The sequence below is a fragment of the Polistes canadensis genome, unplaced genomic scaffold, assembly GCF_001313835.1.
Source record: "Polistes canadensis isolate GaletaPanama2010 unplaced genomic scaffold, ASM131383v1 scaffold_82, whole genome shotgun sequence".
Classification (NCBI taxonomy): domain Eukaryota; kingdom Metazoa; phylum Arthropoda; class Insecta; order Hymenoptera; family Vespidae; genus Polistes; species Polistes canadensis.
In genome coordinates this window covers 30,754-48,253 of record NW_014569629.1, presented here as the reverse complement: position 1 = coordinate 48,253, position 17,500 = coordinate 30,754, and the positions used below count along the sequence as shown (strand labels likewise).

The window sequence follows — 17,500 nt, the reverse complement described above, 5'->3', positions numbered from 1 at the left end:
CATGAATCTTATGCTAAGTTTAATCGTATTAACGTATCGTCAAGAAATTATACTTGCCGATTTAATAAAGTCTTGAAAAGTTACGAGTCCAATGTAAGAACGATAATTTTGAATTTGTTGCAAAAGAATGAACACACTTTTATTATAGCAAAAAAGATCGGCACGAATTTTACGATCAACTCGACGATACCAAATGCAATAAGGTTCTTTTTTTTTTTTTTTTGATCATTTGATACAATTCGTATTATGCAATTTTGAAAAGTATTTTCGAAAAATTTTGTTGTACGATAAATATAGTAGGAAAACAGAGCAAAGAGAGATAGATAGAGATAGAGATAGAGATAGAAAAGAACGGGGTTGAAGAATGAAGAGGGAAGAGAAGGGTAGAGAGAAGTTGGGGTGGGATGGTTTAAAGGGTGGAACATACACAGGGACACTTCGTAGAGAAAGATCGAGCCAGCGAGGAACGTCTTCGAATCTGGGTCACGTACATTCTGGCCACAGTGAAACGAACACGATGATAGTGATCTAATGCTAAGGGATGGATACCTTTAACCGCATGCCCGATCGAGAACTGATTTTTCAAAAGTGGATTTTAGAAATCCTAAATCTATTTTCTCGTTTCGAGTTCTTGCGATATCTCTTTGTTCCAATTTTAAATTGTATTTTTCTTATATATATAATAATATATATATTATATATAAATATGTGTGTGTGTGTGTGTGTGTGTGTGTGTGGTTAGGATTATTTACAGGAACGAACAAAAGATAAGGATGAGGGATGAAATGTTTGATACAGTTTTTTAATGACGATCAATTTGTTGTATTCGAGATTGTTGTTGTTGTCGTTGTTAAATTAAAAGTTTTTCTTTCGATATAAACGGGGGATAGTAAAAAAAACGCGCGTTACGATTTTATTCTACGAACAACGTAAAATCGATCGGCCTTCGACACCCTCTCGCGTCGAGATCATTGCGCCCTCGCTTCGTTTTACGAGAACGAACGTGCTTGAAGGTAGAAAACCGAAAGAGAGAGAGAGAGAGAGAAAGAGAAAGAGAGAAAGAATGAAAGACAGAAAGATGAGAGAAATAGAGTGGATGAGTGTGTGAGTGAGCGAGCGATTGTATAAAATGTTGCGAAAATAATCGAAAAGAAAAATATATAATACCAAAATTAAGAACACACGTAATGACCTTAAATATGATAACAATAAAAAATTAATCGACGAAATTTAAACACACAGCGATCGACAAAAGTTTGAAGATAAATCACATATAGAATTATTAAAAAAAAAAAAATTGAATTAGTAAAAAAAGATAAAATATTTAAAACAAAATAAAAAAAAATATATATATATGATGTGAAACGCGTCGCTTTGATTTTTCGACTTTTAATCGTCTGTTTTGTTATTTATTTTTTAGGTTTCATAATATGCCGTCAAATTATAAGCGGTACGGCCACTACAACTTATACTTTATATATACTCCTACTTTATCACGTATCACGCATTCTCTCACATACACATACACATACATACATACATACACACACAAAAGTTCTTGCATCCTTTTCTTTCACCCGCTAGGTTTATAATAATAATAATAATAATAATAATACTAATAATAATTCATATATATATATATATAATACCTAATACAATAGCCTTGTCGCGTAGATGAGTCATTTTTTATTCTTTTGTTGAACATTTTTTTCCTCATAATTTTTTTCTTTACCTTTTTATTCCATTGAAAAACAAATCGTACGATTAACGAGAGCAAAGTACAAACTTTGTTTTTTATTTAACAATATAGAAATAACACACGTACATATATATATTAATATACAAATAATTGAATATACATTTATTACACAAAAAAAAACACACACACACATATACACACATTGGACGCGTTTTTATTCGTAGATGCAAATTTGTGACTGAACGATCGACTGATTGCATGATAAAGTTTACAATGTATGTATGTGTATATATATATATATATAAACATAAATGTGTGTATTTATATACACATAAGTACATGTAATATATAGAAACATTTGCACCTATTTGTTACACAAGAATCTCGCATACCTTTCGTGCGACCTCGTAGATTTTGAACAAACATGTCACGATTCTCATTAACAATCAAAATATTCGTTTACACGTTATACACATCATATTCTAATTGAATAGGTGCGAATGTAATTTAGAGGGACGTGAGAACCCACTTTAGGCACTTTCTTAGACATTCACCCTGCCATACGCTTGTTTGCATAATTTTCCTTTTTTCGTTTCTCTTTCTTTTTTCTTTTCCTTTTTCTTTCTTCTTTATTTCTTATATATAAAAATGAAATTATATATAAGAATCATTGACATATTTCTATTTATTATAATTAGACTCGAATTAGTTATAATTCTCATTTAAGACGAGAAAATAAATTAAAATAAAGATAGATATAGATAGATAGATAAATAAATAAATAAATAAGTAGGTAGAAAAATATATAGAATATAGATAGCAAGAGAAAAACAAAAAAAAAACAAGAAGAAAAAAGAAAAAGTATTTATAACAAATGCGAAGAAATAATGAATCAAATTGTATCGGATTGCATAATAGTTGACAGCGTATAATACGTTTCAAGTATATATGAAAAACGAGAAGAAAGAAGAAAAAAGAAATATAAAAGATATTAACGACAATAATAATAATAATAATAATAATAATAAACAAAGAAAAAAGATAAGGTAAAGCAAAAATTAAAAAGAAAAGAGTTTGGCTTCTAGAAAACGTTTACTTAGTGCAATTGCAATGCCAGACGGGCAGGAATGTTTTCAGTAGTGTCTTTCGTATACGTAAAATCCTTCCAAAACCGCAGTTTGGGCAACGTCCAGTTTCCTGGCTCCGTGTTTCTGATGCTGCTGGGTGCATACACACAACCCCCGTCATAACGTTCGTGGTATAAACGTTAAAAGAGAATAAGAGAGTTGGCTGGGAAGAGGAGGAGGAGGAGGAGACGAAACGTGAACGTGGTTTTCGGTGCCAGAAGCCGGCTGGGTCCACGGATGATTCCAAGTTTCTTTCGTTTCTTTCGTTTCCTTTTTATTATTTCTAACGCGTGAACGTATACCGAGGAAAAAAAAACTTGGCTCGCTCGCGTATTTCTCTTTTGTTTATACGACTCCCGAATTCGTTTTCTTCAACGATACGTATAGTACGATATGTATAGTTAGTTCGATATATTGTTTATTATAGGGTGTCTCGATTTATTTATGATATATTCATTACAAAAATAAATAAATTCAAAGTGAAAAATTCATTGGCTATGAGATATTAAAGTCAAATTTAATTCGATTAAATGTTAATTAATATTTAATAGATTTTTGTTTAAGTTAAAACATTAATTTGTGTGTATAGAGAACAAAAAATTATTATAATTTTGATTTCTTTGACAATAATACCCCTATGAAATAAATGTGATAGATATTTTATCATAAGAATATAATAATTTGGATTTAAAATATTTATTTATGAAACCGATAGGATTGGAAATATTATATTTGGTTATATCGTTTAAATGGAAACACCTTGTATATATTTTGATGTATATAAAATTCGTGGCGTTCGATTTTGCTTCTTGGCAACAAACTGACTGTCCTTGCGATCGAGTAATACTAGTTGAGAAAACGTCGAATGTGTCTCGCCATGTTCTATGTATCGCACATTTCATTCTATGTGTATATATATATATATACATAGACACCATGTAAAATATATAAAAGAAATGGTCTGGCAAGAAACTCGCAATACCTTCTAGTATCGTGCCAATTGTCGAAACGGAAGAAGCAAGGTTTCCTTACATTTTTTAAATTGATCTCTATCATTCCTTAACTTTTCTTTTTTTCTTTTTCTATAGTAATTCCCAGTAGTTTTATTCTATCGAAGTAATTTTCATATTGTTATTTTTTCACATGTCTTCTAAAAAATCTTAATTTTCTAACCATACTTATACTCGTTTCTGTCTTTGATAATTAAATAATTGATAAATTGATTAATTAATTAAAATTAAAAAAAGTTACACAAAATTTTCTTATAGAAATATCGTACTATTCTATTCGATTTTTTGTTTGTATTTTTATAATAATAAATTCTTCTTCCGAAGAGTGTGTTAGAAAACGATCGCGTTGTGTTCGCCACGTGTAAGTAGAATATATGCGATTATGGTCAGACACGTAAGTGTGACGTAATCCCAATCGAATTAAACATCAGCCCTGAGGTTCGTTCTCAACGAATTACAACTTGCTTCGCAAGTTTTCTTTTTTCTTCTTCTCTTACGTATTCTCTCGTCTCGTACAATTTCTTTTTTCTTCTCTTTTATCCCTTCGGATTGTTTTTTGATTTGTATTTATCAACAATATCGAAAGATTCAACTATGACAATCGAATAAAAAAATTCATTGACGGATTTAAGCTTCTTAAACGAAAACCTTTCGCGACACACAATATCGTGTCAGATTAATATTTATCATACAATTTGTTGTAATTATTTTTTCAACAAACATTTATCTACAAGTATCGAGTTAATATTGTTATAAATAAAATAGCTTCAATATGATTTGATGTGTTGAATTATCGTGTATGGGGGAAAAAGATCAGAGAGAATTGGATTTCGTAAATCCGTCAGTGAATTTGGTAACTCTAATAAAGAAAGAAAAAATGAAAAGAAAAAAAAAGTAAGCGGTTAAGGAGGGTGGGAGGGGGGTGGGGCAGAGATTAGGCGATGCTGGGACCATTAGTCGAATGAATGGAAACTTGACTTTCTTTTTCTCTCGCAATCTTCTTTNGGTGGGAGGGGGGTGGGGTGGGGTGGGGTTCATCATCCCAGCTGCATGCATTGCCAAAGTTAGCCAACGCGAGATATCACAGCACTCGCCTCATTTAGCATGTAAGCGACACAGCGCTCACTAATCGACGAAAAACATGAACGCATGCTGGAGCAGCCACTATTCTAGCCCCCCGCCGGAAAGAGAGCTGTGTGTCGATGGTGAACATCGGAGTCGAAGGGACATGTCACCTCAAGGTCGTAAAAGAGCTGCCCTTATGGTGTCCCGTGATCATCCCGCGTCCATCTCTGGCTATCAAACTTATCGCAAGGTAAATTTATATTATTTTATATTTACCCCAAATTGTGTGTATGAAAAAGAACTTGACACGTCAGATATATAAATTATTTTTTCTTTTTTTTTTTATATGCAAGATAAAATATTTTTATATTTCTCCGAACGTTATAAAATATCAGGGATTCTCGCGTGTGCATTTGTAAAATAATTCTAAACATTTGAAATTAATTTGCAATACACTTTTATCTTTTTAAACTAATTAACCATGAAAAGACCCCGTACGAAAGACCCGACCCATATAAAGGGTTGCATTATATACTTACTTCAAAGCGTGCAGTAACGAAATAGTTAATTGAGAATTGATTGCAAAAGTTAATAGATATTTCGAAAGCCAAAGTTTTCGGAGAAAATCATACTAGATGGTTTTAGTTGAGTATGTGGTTTAAACGTTGATAACGTTTCGGTGTCCCACGTGTAAAAGAGAACTGACGAATAAATAGTGATATCTGGGGTGTCAGAAAGTTGATCATAAATATTATTAGGTTGTTGTTGTTGTTGTTGGTGAAAATCCGTAAAGTTAGTTTGTTACATTGGTTTAGTTTAACGTTCTGCGAAACTTTCCTAGGACGATATTCATCGTGGAATGATGGGTCACAGATCTCACAGCGCGGCACCAATGGACTCACCTAGCGTACGTTACCGTGGCCGATCCCAAAGTCCCACCGGTCATCGTTCTTTATCTCCACCCGAACACAGATCCATGCCTTATTCGCACAGTTACATGCCGAGGTAAGAAATAACTTTAATTTAACTCGATACTAATATTTCCAACTTGAATAACCGACTGGGAGAAAGAAAATCACTAAAAATCTTCTTTCCATTTTATTTTCTTTCAAATAAAAATAATACAAACTCAAGAGTAACAGGAACTATTTGTTTGTTTCGATGATTTATAACGACAATGGCTACTTGTATTTTATTTACGCGATAAATACAAAAAAAAAACATTATTACTTATTTCACATGATAATCTGTGAATTTATTTTGTTGAATGTTCACGCGTGATAGATACCTCGATGATTCTAATTAAGAATATAATTGTTAAATGATAAATCGTTAATTAATTAATTTTGTTAGATTCGGTTCTAGATCGGCAACAGCCACACCTACCGGTTCGCCAAAGAAGCGTCAGCTTCCACAAATCCCAGCAGCCTTGAAGGACAGAGTAACGCACGATTTTGAAGATAGAGCAAAGTTTATGAGGCATCGTAATAGACCAGGACACACAACTTATAGGAGTACAGGAATGGGAGGTTAGTTTTTTCTTTTTTTTTTTAATCAAACACGTTTTCACAGAACTAGGAGTTAAAAACGAATGTACTTTTAGGCTGGGAAAGACACTACAGTGGTCTTTCAGATTCGGATCTACCATCGATGGGACATGATCCTTTATCGTTACCGCACAGTAATGCTCACAGACTGCACAGACCACGAAGGGGGCATTTAAGTCCGGACAAAGATGTGCTTGGTGACCTTGGGGACTCCGACATGGAGAGCATAGCATCAGTAACGAGCAGTGCCTTCAGTACGCAATCGGAACGACCACGTGGATCGAGGGGATTAATGTGAGTATAGTTCAATGATTATTTTAACGAGTCAATAAAAAGAAAATAAACATATAACGAAAAGAAATTGATAAGAAAAAGAAAAACAAAAAGAATAAAAAAAAAAATAGAAAAAAAAATAGAAAAAAAGTAAAGTATCGTATCATCTGAGGTCGATGACCTTCATGCGTATTCGCAAATAACTGTACAAAGCAAAGCAAAATCCATAGTTCATATTAAGACAATTATCCTATTAATTAAGAGGAAGTATGGCCAACGACGGTTCCGACTCGCTTCTTCTTCTTCTTCTTTTTTTTTTCTTTCTTTCTTTTTTTTTTTTCATTCCTTTTTATCATCGTTTATTTGAAACGAGCTTTGTTTTCCAAAATTTTCTGCGATGTCAAAAAATGTCGCAAAGCGTTTTGCAAGCGTTCGCTGCATGGAAATCCGAGATAACCGATATTATTATTATTATTATTATTATTATTATTATTATTATTATTATTAAATGTGACAAGTAAAAATATTATATTAAACGATAGATGAAAATGAGTTGGAAAAAAAAGAAAAAAAAACAAAAGGGGCGGAACGATCGGTGGTTTTAGCCTGTTATTCGATGGAAAAAAATCCCTGAAATTAAATGGACATTGTCGAATGAATGGACACCACCCCGATAGTCGCACCATTTATTATTCGTCCCTCCTGCTTGCTTTTTGTTTAGATGAAAACATTAGTAATCCTTATCGCGCTCTTATATGTTTATCTATTTCTTAATCTTTTCTCTAAACGATATGTTTAACTCGTAGTTATTAATTTAGGCTGCACCTCCTATGCACATTGCCAATGTCCATTTAATGATGCCCCATTCTGAGAAAAAAAAATTAGGGATCAGTGCGTGGCGTTGGTCGAACGGTTAGGTTCTATGTGGGACACGATGAGACGCGCGTGACGAACATTAAAAAACCAAAACGAAAAACAAATAATTACAAACAAAAAAAAGGAAAATAAAAAAAAAAAGAAGAACACGACACCAAAATGACAAAAATAAATATAAAAAAAACTAATCAAATCGAATCGATCTAAAGTAAAAGCACAAATTCGTCGAAGGTTTCGGAGTATGCGCGCGGATGAGATTGAAAGAAAAAAAAAAAAGAAAACAGAAAAGCAATGTCTAATAAATAAGATACGCCCGGCGCCATTGTTTCCCCCGGCAAAAGGAGAAGAAAACTCTCTCGTTCGATCGATCGCGAACGTGCGGTAAAAAAGTGAAATAATAATTAAGAAAAAAATAAAAAGTATATATATATAAAAATTAAAAGATACACATAAATATATATATATAAGAATAACGATGATAGAAAAGAAAATAGAAAAGATAAATAAAGAAAAATGTAATTTATATATGAAGAATGGGCTCACACCATGGTAATGTTTCCGCAGGAGCGCTAAAACTCTCTATATAAAAAACATTGTTTGCAGACCGACAGTTAAAAACGTTTTAATACCCGGTGTCATATTCCCCTTGCCCCCGCCCCCTAGGCGCAATAGGCGCAGGCACAGACTTAGGGTTCCCTGCAGCGAATGTCACTGCCCCCCGAACATGAATCCCTCCAAGCCGCCCAGGAGCAAAAACCCCTCGAAGCACAATCCCGTCCCACATCCTCTCGTACGGAGCAAGTCCGCAGTGGTACGCTCGTTGTACAGAAAGATGCGTACGCCGTTCACGAGATCGCAGACCGTCGACGAGAACATGCTGAGATATTACAGCCCGGAGACCAGCGAGTACAGCGTCTCCGAGGGTTACATACTCAAGCCGGAAGAGCTGACCGGTAGCTCGAAGAATCGTATACCGGAGATATACGTCGAGGACTGCCTGCAGGTCGACTTCAACGATCGTTTCGTCGAGAAGTTTCGCGCCAACAACTCCTCCTCGTCGGCGTACCGCTTGGAGTCCGGTTTGCGTAGACGCTCGCGTAGCTGGCAGGATCGTACTAGCACAACGAGCAGTGCTAAGTCGAGGCCGCGAAACGCCAAGATTACGAGACTGTTCCAGCAATCACCGATGATACTCTTAACCTCGAGCGTTTTAGCCCACCAACAGCATAAGCAACAGCAGCAACGACAGCAGCAGCAACAGCAACAGCAGCAGCAGCAGCAGCAGCAGTTGCAGAAGCAGCAGCAGCAGCAGCAGTTGCAGTTGCAGCCGCAGTCGCAGCAGCAGCAGCAACAGCAGCAACTAGCCACTGCCGCCGCAACCGCCGTCGCAGCTGATAATAAAAAAAGTTACGACATTAGGAACGTAGATTTTAGCTTACGCCCGCGTAGGTCTTTTTTGTTTTCCAAGGCTAGAAGCTTCGATTACGATGTGATACATGATCCGTTCAGCGATCGATTTGGTACCACTAGGCTACGGGACACCGGCCTGTTGTCGCGCCGAGCCAAGAGTTTCGAGTACGAGACCATTTCAAGCAACATATTCAGCGACGACAGTCTCAGAACGGCGAGGAGGAAGTTGAAGAGAAATCTTTCTCTGAGCGACGCCGGTTACGGCGACAAGATACCGGCTCTGGGGGACCAGAGCAAGTCCTACTACGATTCGAACGGCGACGATAAGCCGCCAAAGAGTTTGCTGAACAAGGAGCCCAATTACGATTACCTCACGAGCCAAGATCACAAGCCATTTTACGGTTACGATTCGGAGCTCAGCGCGGGCGAGACAGAGATTTACGTGCCGAGCTTCGACAGCAAACGGGCCACGAGGACGAGCATCATCGAGGACTATCACCATCGACCTTACCCACCCCTAAATCCGCGCCGTCTTACCACCGCCACGACGCTCGCCACGACGCTCACCGACGACCTAAGATCCACCTTTGGCCGCGAGGACACTACCAAGAGGAAATACGTCGAGTCCTCCTCTTATCAGGATCACGATGCCACCACCTTCAACGCGCACATATCCGCCGAGAAGAGAACGAAAAATCTCAATGATCCGGACCTTTGCGATCCCCTCAACGATCATGTGTATTACAGCATAGACGAGGCCGTGTCTTCTTCGGACAATTGTTACAATGGCACCCGGAGCGACGACGAGTACGACCGGCAAACGAGAAGACTCGCTGCCATAGCTTCTTCCCTTCCGCCACGCAGACGAACAAAAAGCACCGACTCCTATCTCGGGGACGATTACGACCGTTACGAGAATTGGGAGGTCGATTACGACGACGAGGACGAGGGTTTCATCGATCGTCGTAATCACGAGGATTACGATGACGACGAAGACGACCGCGACGACGATGACCGCGACGACGACGACCGCGACGACGACGACCGCGACGAGGAGGACGAGGACCACCTCGTTGACGTCGGACGATACGGTTACGAGAACGACCTGGACGATATGACGAGGACTGCGACCCAGACGATGACGACGAACATGACCGGTAATACGAACGCGACGACGACGACCACGACCAATTTGCGTAATACCGACCGTTCCATTTATCGTCGTCACCAGGACGATTACTATCGCGACGAACGTTCCCCACGAATAGCCGCTTCGAGAAACGCACACTTTGACGATAGGACTTTTATCGTCGACGACGATTACAACGGTTATCGTAGTGCCGACGACTACGATTATCACCGGACGATAAGAACGCACACGAACGGCCTCGAGAACGATAAGATTTACAACCACAACAACACATTTCCCAGAAGACGTAGGAGAAGAAGCAGCAGACGAGGTAGCAGAGGTGATCCCAATTTGGCAGTAGCTTATGAAAACGTGAGATCCTTTAACGGCAGGGATCACCTCGTCATGCCACCTACGACGAAGGATAGCTTGACCGTACCGAGTTTTTCCGAGAGCAAGAGGAGGATGATGATGATCCAACGTGCCGAGTCAACCCCGATCTTGCATTCCGACGAGGATCCGAGCACGTGTCCCGCGGCGTTAGATGCGAGAAACCGACGTCTCTATCGTCGCAGACGCAACAGCAGTTGTCCCGAGGTAAAGGAATATTTTCGCTCTAGCGAGCCCTTTCGACGTGGTAATTACAAGGATGAGGATAGAGGAAGGTCGAACTTTATGCTGGACTCCGAGGAGGAGTTTGGCTCGATGGAGACGGTCGTCGGTGCCGATTACTTTAGGCGGAAAAACGAGTTGGAGGTTCGCGAGGATGGTGGTGGTGGTGGTGGTGGTGGTAGTGGTGGTGGGGGTGGTAGTAGTGGTGGTGGTGGTGGTGCTGGTGGTGGTGGTGGTAGTAGAGGTGGTGGTGTAGTCCTTGTAGGCGAAGACCGATTAGGATCGGTTAGATCAGATTACTACGACGAGGAACCGCCGGTAGTCTCCTCGAGGTACGATCTCCTGTCGGATTACGAGTGTCGCGAATGTAACGAGGCTGCCGCAGCTCGCGAATTCGTTAGGTCAGGGTCGCTACGTTCCTCGAGCACGCACGAATCGCGTTATCAAAATTGGTCGTCCTCGACGCGCGGTAGTATTAGACGAAAGAGTAGCTGTCCGGAGTGCCGTGAGCTGGCGCTGTCCTCTTCCGGTGGCGATTTAGACGGCGTTGGTAGGTCGCGTAGGAGCGATGAGAGGAGGTCGTTAGTCGAGGCGAGGCAAAGGTATCGTAGGCGAAACAGCAGCTGCCCCGAGGCTAGGGAACTCGAGCTTATAGAGAAGAGGCAGCAACAGCCGCAGCAGGACGGCCGGCACCAGCCTTCGCGTCAGCCCTCGCGTCAACCTTCGCGTCAGCCCTTGCGTCAGCCCTCGGCGATGCACGCTTCTTCCCAGACCCAACAACGCGCTCAGCAACAACAACAGCAACCGAAACAGCAACAGCAACCGCAAACGCAGCCGCAACAACAACAACAATCGCAACCGCAACCGCAACAACAACAACAACCGAGTAGTAAGAGGAACGTGGCGATAAGCGACACCCTCGAGTATTACGAGTACTCGATGGAAAGCGAGAGCCAGTGCAGCGAGAACTGCGGATTTGGCCCGTGCGATCCGCGTAGGCCCCGTAACCGAGCACCCCGCCCCGGTAACGCTAATTCAAGTCTCTTTGATTCCCAAACCGCTACCTCCGACACTGCTAAAAACTACCACCCACGGGCCGACGATCATCAACACGAAAACCCACGTACGATCGCGAAACCGACATCGACGCAATACCACCAACAACAATATCAACAACAACAACAACAACAACAACATCAACATCAACAACATCAACAACTACAACAACATCAACAACATCAACAACATCAACCACATCATCGACATCATCAACATCGTCAAACGAACCACGAACCACGATCGTCGTCGTCGTCGTCGCCGCCGCCGCCGCCGCCACTCCCGCACCCGCACCCGCACCCGCCGCCGTCGTTGTCGTCGTCGTCGTCGTGTCAATGCTGCGCCCATCCTCCTCCCTTCATTCACAATAATAATACCGTTGACTACGTCGCCGCTAACAATTACTATCCCTCTAATCGTCGCCACGACCACGACAATGATTTCCCAATGACTTCCCATCGACGTACCGCCCACCATCGGAAAATATTAACTTATCACGACGCCGGCGGCGACGCCGACGGTACCGTTAACGTCATCATCGACGATGGTGACGTTCTCGACGGTGATGTTGTTGATCATCGACGACGACGTTACGACGACGACGACCTGCGGGATCGTCGCTCCTCCTCCATGCCCGAAAGCAGCGAGTACTCCGGCCAGTCGGGCTCGTACGAAAAACCAACGAGGCATCAGACGACCGACAATGGCCACGACGAACAACATACAGGAAAACGGGGCCAATTTATTAGGAGTCTCAGTAACACGGACGCGCCGCCCGATGAGAAAGTTGGTGAGTTATCATCCAGATATTTGTTTCGCGTTTATCATATCTTCACTCGAATTTCTTAAGATTTATATTCCTCAACTCGACACCTTTTTTTACTTTTACATTTCATTACTTTCATTATTATTATACTCGATCCTATCAAGGATGCACAATTAATTTGTATCCCATCCTATGCAAGGGGTTATTCAAATTCCTTAATTCCTGTTAGAAGAGGGTTCTGTTATTGTATTTGCGAATGGATCGAATCTCAACTTCCATTATCCTTTGAGAAAGTGTTCTTTTTTTAATTTTTTAAATCGCTTACATTTTCAGCTAGATCATTCTCTCCCTCTCTTTCTCTCTCATCGGTCGAAGAACCGCGAACGTGACTCTTCTTCCCTTTTATATACATGTACAAGTATACATGTATAGCTCCGGCATGCGGACTTTGCTTGGAGAGAGCTTAGTCACGAATTCCATTTCCCTCTTTCTCTTTCTCTTTCTCTTTCTCTTTCTCTTTCTCTTTCTCTCTTGATACTTTCATCGATCGCAATAAAAGATGGAAGGGGAAGATGCTCTACGTTCCTAGCAGTCCTTTGACTATACAACGTTCTTTCGTTGGCCGTCGCCCAAAATTACCTTTCCAAGGTCTCCCAAAGGCCTCCTGCCATTCGAGACAAAAAAAAAAGACAATTTTTTCTACGATTATTCTCTTTTATTTCTTCTTCTTCTTCTTCTTTCCCTCTCTCTCTCTCTCTTTTGTGGCCCCCATTATTTTCATTATTTTCTTCAAGATCGAAGTTACGTGATTAGAATGTATCAATAAAAATAATTTATTCCTCTGTTAATACACGTTCATCGGGACAGAAATAATTATCTAAATTCGTTCTTTTTGATTATCATTCATTAGTTTTATTTTTCCGTAATACTATCCGTCTAATCAGACTGTTCGAACGAATAGAAAAAGTTTCGATTCGGGTGGTCTGAAAGTTAAACCTATTATTGGATAAATTTGGTGTACTAATTCCAAAAATAACAATGCTTTCGCCATATTAGTTCTAGTTCTCTATATACGGGACGTAAATGTGCTCTGAAATAATATTATTCTAATATTAGATTGATTTAATTATATATATATATATAATAGTATGTAATAATTACAGAGATCAATATCATTTTAATCGTATAATTAATATCCTCATATAATTAAAAATAATCCCAATAATATTCTATATATTATTCGCATACAAAATAATATAATTTATTTCAAACATTTATTATATTATCGTCAAATAATTGCAAATATATAAATGGACAGTACTCGAAGTAAAAATATTTTCTTACGTTGTTCCGGATTTTTGAGCAACCCCCCAAAAAAAGAAAAGTCCCAATTAATCTTCCTCCTTCCTCTTTTTGTTCTTTTTCTTTTTTCATATTTTTGACACGGGGATAAAGGGGTAGGTAGGGTAAGAGAAAAAAGAATGAGGAAAGCGCAGCTTTATCAAAGATTTTTTTCGCAGATGGGAGTTTGAGCGACACGGCCGTCAGTCACGTGGATGATGCCTCGAGGAGGGATCGTAAGAGTTCACCGGGTAGTAAAAGTGGAAGCGGAAGTAGCAGCGGCGGCGGAAGCGCCGTACAGTATCAGACCGGGCTTGGAAAGAAGAGTAACAGCACGAGTCAGCTATCCGCGACAGGTAACACATCGTCACGCTGTCCATTATCTCTCTTTGTCGATATAATATTATTATTATTATACAATATTATTTTACGTATTTTCGAAATCTTAACTATATACGGTAAACGAATGAATAATACAACGAAAAACGCGATACCTTTTTTCCGACATTCCGCCCACAATTCACTTTTCGCGCGTCAACATAATAATTAATTATTAATCGATTCAATTAATTCATACAACAAAAATTTAACATGCACAAAAAGAGAACACACCAAAAAAAAAAAAAAAAGATAAAAAAGGCAATACCAGGAAAAGGAAACGAACAAACAAACAAACGAACAAACAAAAAAGAAAAGAAAAGAAAATACGAAACAAAATGGATACCGTTGAGAAAGCGAAGCGCGAATTTTCGTCCTGTAATCTAGGAAAACAAAAAAAACAAAAAAGGAAAAAGATAAGATCGGTTATACTCTCATAATAATTTTCTCTCTCTGTATATATATATATACATATATATATACATTTTTTTTCTCTTTTTAATCGCCTATTCAACTTTGTTACTAACGTACGAATATATACACCTGGTATGATACTTCTAACCCTTTCGTTACATTATCCTTACGCTAATATCTTTTCGGATAAACTCGCTCGTACACTTGTCGAGGACCCCTGTATGGGTCGCGATCGTTTATACGGGGCCTTTGTATGGATGACCGGACCCATATAAGGGTCCATCGTACATAAGGGTTTCTTTACATGAACGATCCGTATATGGGTCTCTAGTAATGAAAGGGAAATGAATACTTTGTATATATATATATATATACATATACATTAACACATACATAAATAACGTATGTCGTATGTATATATTTGTATATTCGCACTTTTTTCTACGTGATATACCATAGATATCATCTATGTTTGTTATCCTTACGTTTATCTCTACTCTATCTTTTCTTTTTTCATATATATATATATATAATATATTTTTTAGTATATACTGTCATGTCGTGCTAAAGAACAATCCCCCTTTAAATATTAGAATATGCATTTAGTATATAGAATTCATATTAGTATATAGGGGTAGAAACGGTGTGCTCTCGCTATAATCAATCGAAAATTAATTTAAACGAGTCATTTTAGCTGATTAATCGTTCGCGAACCTTGTCATCTTAAATACAACAATCCTAAACTCACCTGTATATAACTCTCTTTCTCTCATTATTTTTCTTTATATCATCTCACACCATTTTTTTTTCTATCTTCCTACATTCGTTAGAAACGCGTCTAATTGAAAGAAAAAAAAAGAATAAGAAAATAATTACGAAGTTTTTTTTTTTTAAAAAAAAAAGATCAGCATACCTAGAGCACACCGTAGTGTCGTCGTAGTACCGATAAAAAAAAAAAAACCGAATCATAAAAAATAGGAAACAAAAAACAAATCAAATTAAAAAAGAAAAACCCTAAGAGAAAAGAAAAAAAAAAAAAAAAAAAAAAAAACCCTAAAAAAAAAAAAAAAAAAAAAAAAAAAAAAAGAACAACCCCCAATCAACGGGCCACTCTAACTACATTCTAATCGTATTCTTGTTTTCTCCGCCATCCCTCCTCATCTCTATCCGCCTCTCTTCAACATGAACACATTCACACTTTACTTCTACCGAACCAACCAACCATCTCTCTCGACGCTCTGGGGGCCCATTAACGTCATCGACCTGTACCCACCTGCACGACATTTCATCGTGATATGGCCGATCGTCGATCCACCTTCGCGATCGCGTCACGGAATTAACACTCGTACACGATCAACTACTACTACTACTACTACTACAACTACAACTACAACATCTACAACTACAATCTAACTACCGATGACTACAACTATACTATCCACACGGATATCTATACATATATATATATATATATATATATATATATGTATATATTCGTATATACATATATATAACAATGAATTTGAATTTTACTATTATCCCATATTTATTCTCGATTAAATGAGACCATCAAAAACTAACAACAACAACAACAACCAACAATTAAATGAAACACTAACACTATATTACGATGACAACCATTACAACAATACAATTATTTTAACAACGACTCTCATCCACTAATACTACAAACTACAAATTACTACTACTATTACTACTACTACTACTACTACTATCTACAATTACAACAACAACAACAACGACAAATCGTGTCACGCGTCACGCAAAAAAACCATAACCATGCCACGTGCATCTGTTGGTGGTACATGCGTGGGCGAGGAAGGACGGAAACGACGGCTTGGATTTGGGAAGAAGGGGAAGTCGTCCTTTACAGTTCACAGGAGCGAGGAAGTCCTACCGGAGGACACGGCCAGCGGTAGGAGCGGAAGGCAAGCGAGCTCCGCGAGCAGCGATGGCGAGGGAAGCGGCGACGGGGACAGGTCCGTCCATCGTCCCATTAAACCGTACTTTATCTCCTTTTTTATTATTATTATTATTATTATTATTATTATTATTATTATTGTTATCATCCTCATTATTATTATTATTATTATTATTATTAATGTTTTTTTCTATTTCTATACTTATATTTCTTCTTCTTCTTCTTTATTTTATTTTTCCATGTACTACTATTTATCTTTACTCAATTGCCATTTTATACTCCCCCCTCACCCTCCCCCCTCGTCCCATTAGTTTTTATTATAACCAATCCTAACCATTTTTCGTATTACCTCGATCTTACTCTTGCTATAATCTTTCTATCTTTCTATCTCTTTTTATCTTTTTATCCATCTTTAAATTGTATTATTTTATTTCACTTAACACTCTTATTGTGTGTGTGTGTGTGTGTGTGTGTATGATGTTTTAATTTAATCTTAATATAATCGTATATCTATTTATCTATCTATATCATTTTATTTCTTCTATTTAAGAAATATCTCTTCATTCGTGTCATTTGTTATTATTTAATTTCTATTTAATGTAGTTTTTTTTTCTCTTTATTCTTTTTTTTTTTTTTGGTTTTATATGTATATATATATTTTATTTTATTTTACACCCAATAGCTCCCTTCCAAATACCCCTCCCCTTCACCCGCCAAACCACCCAACTATTTTTGATAGTATTCCATTACGAATTTTGTCCCCATAGAATTGCTCGCGTGCGGGAGCAACGGACGTAGGATTCGTGATAGAATAATTATATATAAACAATTTGATCGATCGATCTATTTTTATCT

At 38.3% G+C, this 17,500-nt stretch overlaps 1 protein-coding gene across 11 annotated transcripts in view; it reads left to right on the top strand.

The window, feature by feature from the left end:
- LOC106786798 (regulating synaptic membrane exocytosis protein 2) overlaps window positions 1–17,500 on the top strand; it is a 95,844-nt gene that overhangs the window by 61,993 nt on the left and 16,351 nt on the right. For 3 of the 11 annotated variants that reach the window (XM_014748566.1, XM_014748561.1, XM_014748567.1), the window contains exons 14-21: window positions 1,421–1,450; window positions 4,998–5,151; window positions 5,743–5,906; window positions 6,255–6,430; window positions 6,505–6,742; window positions 11,789–12,594; window positions 14,091–14,267; window positions 16,523–16,727. In XM_014748566.1, coding sequence (XP_014604052.1) covers window positions 1,421–1,450; window positions 4,998–5,151; window positions 5,743–5,906; window positions 6,255–6,430; window positions 6,505–6,742; window positions 11,789–12,594; window positions 14,091–14,267; window positions 16,523–16,727 — 1,950 coding nt within the window. The remainder of the gene's footprint in view (window positions 1–1,420; window positions 1,451–4,997; window positions 5,152–5,742; window positions 5,907–6,254; window positions 6,431–6,504; window positions 6,743–11,788; window positions 12,595–14,090; window positions 14,268–16,522; window positions 16,728–17,500) is intronic. The other 8 variants (XM_014748570.1, XM_014748569.1, XM_014748565.1 and 5 more) reach the window with 7 other exon arrangements.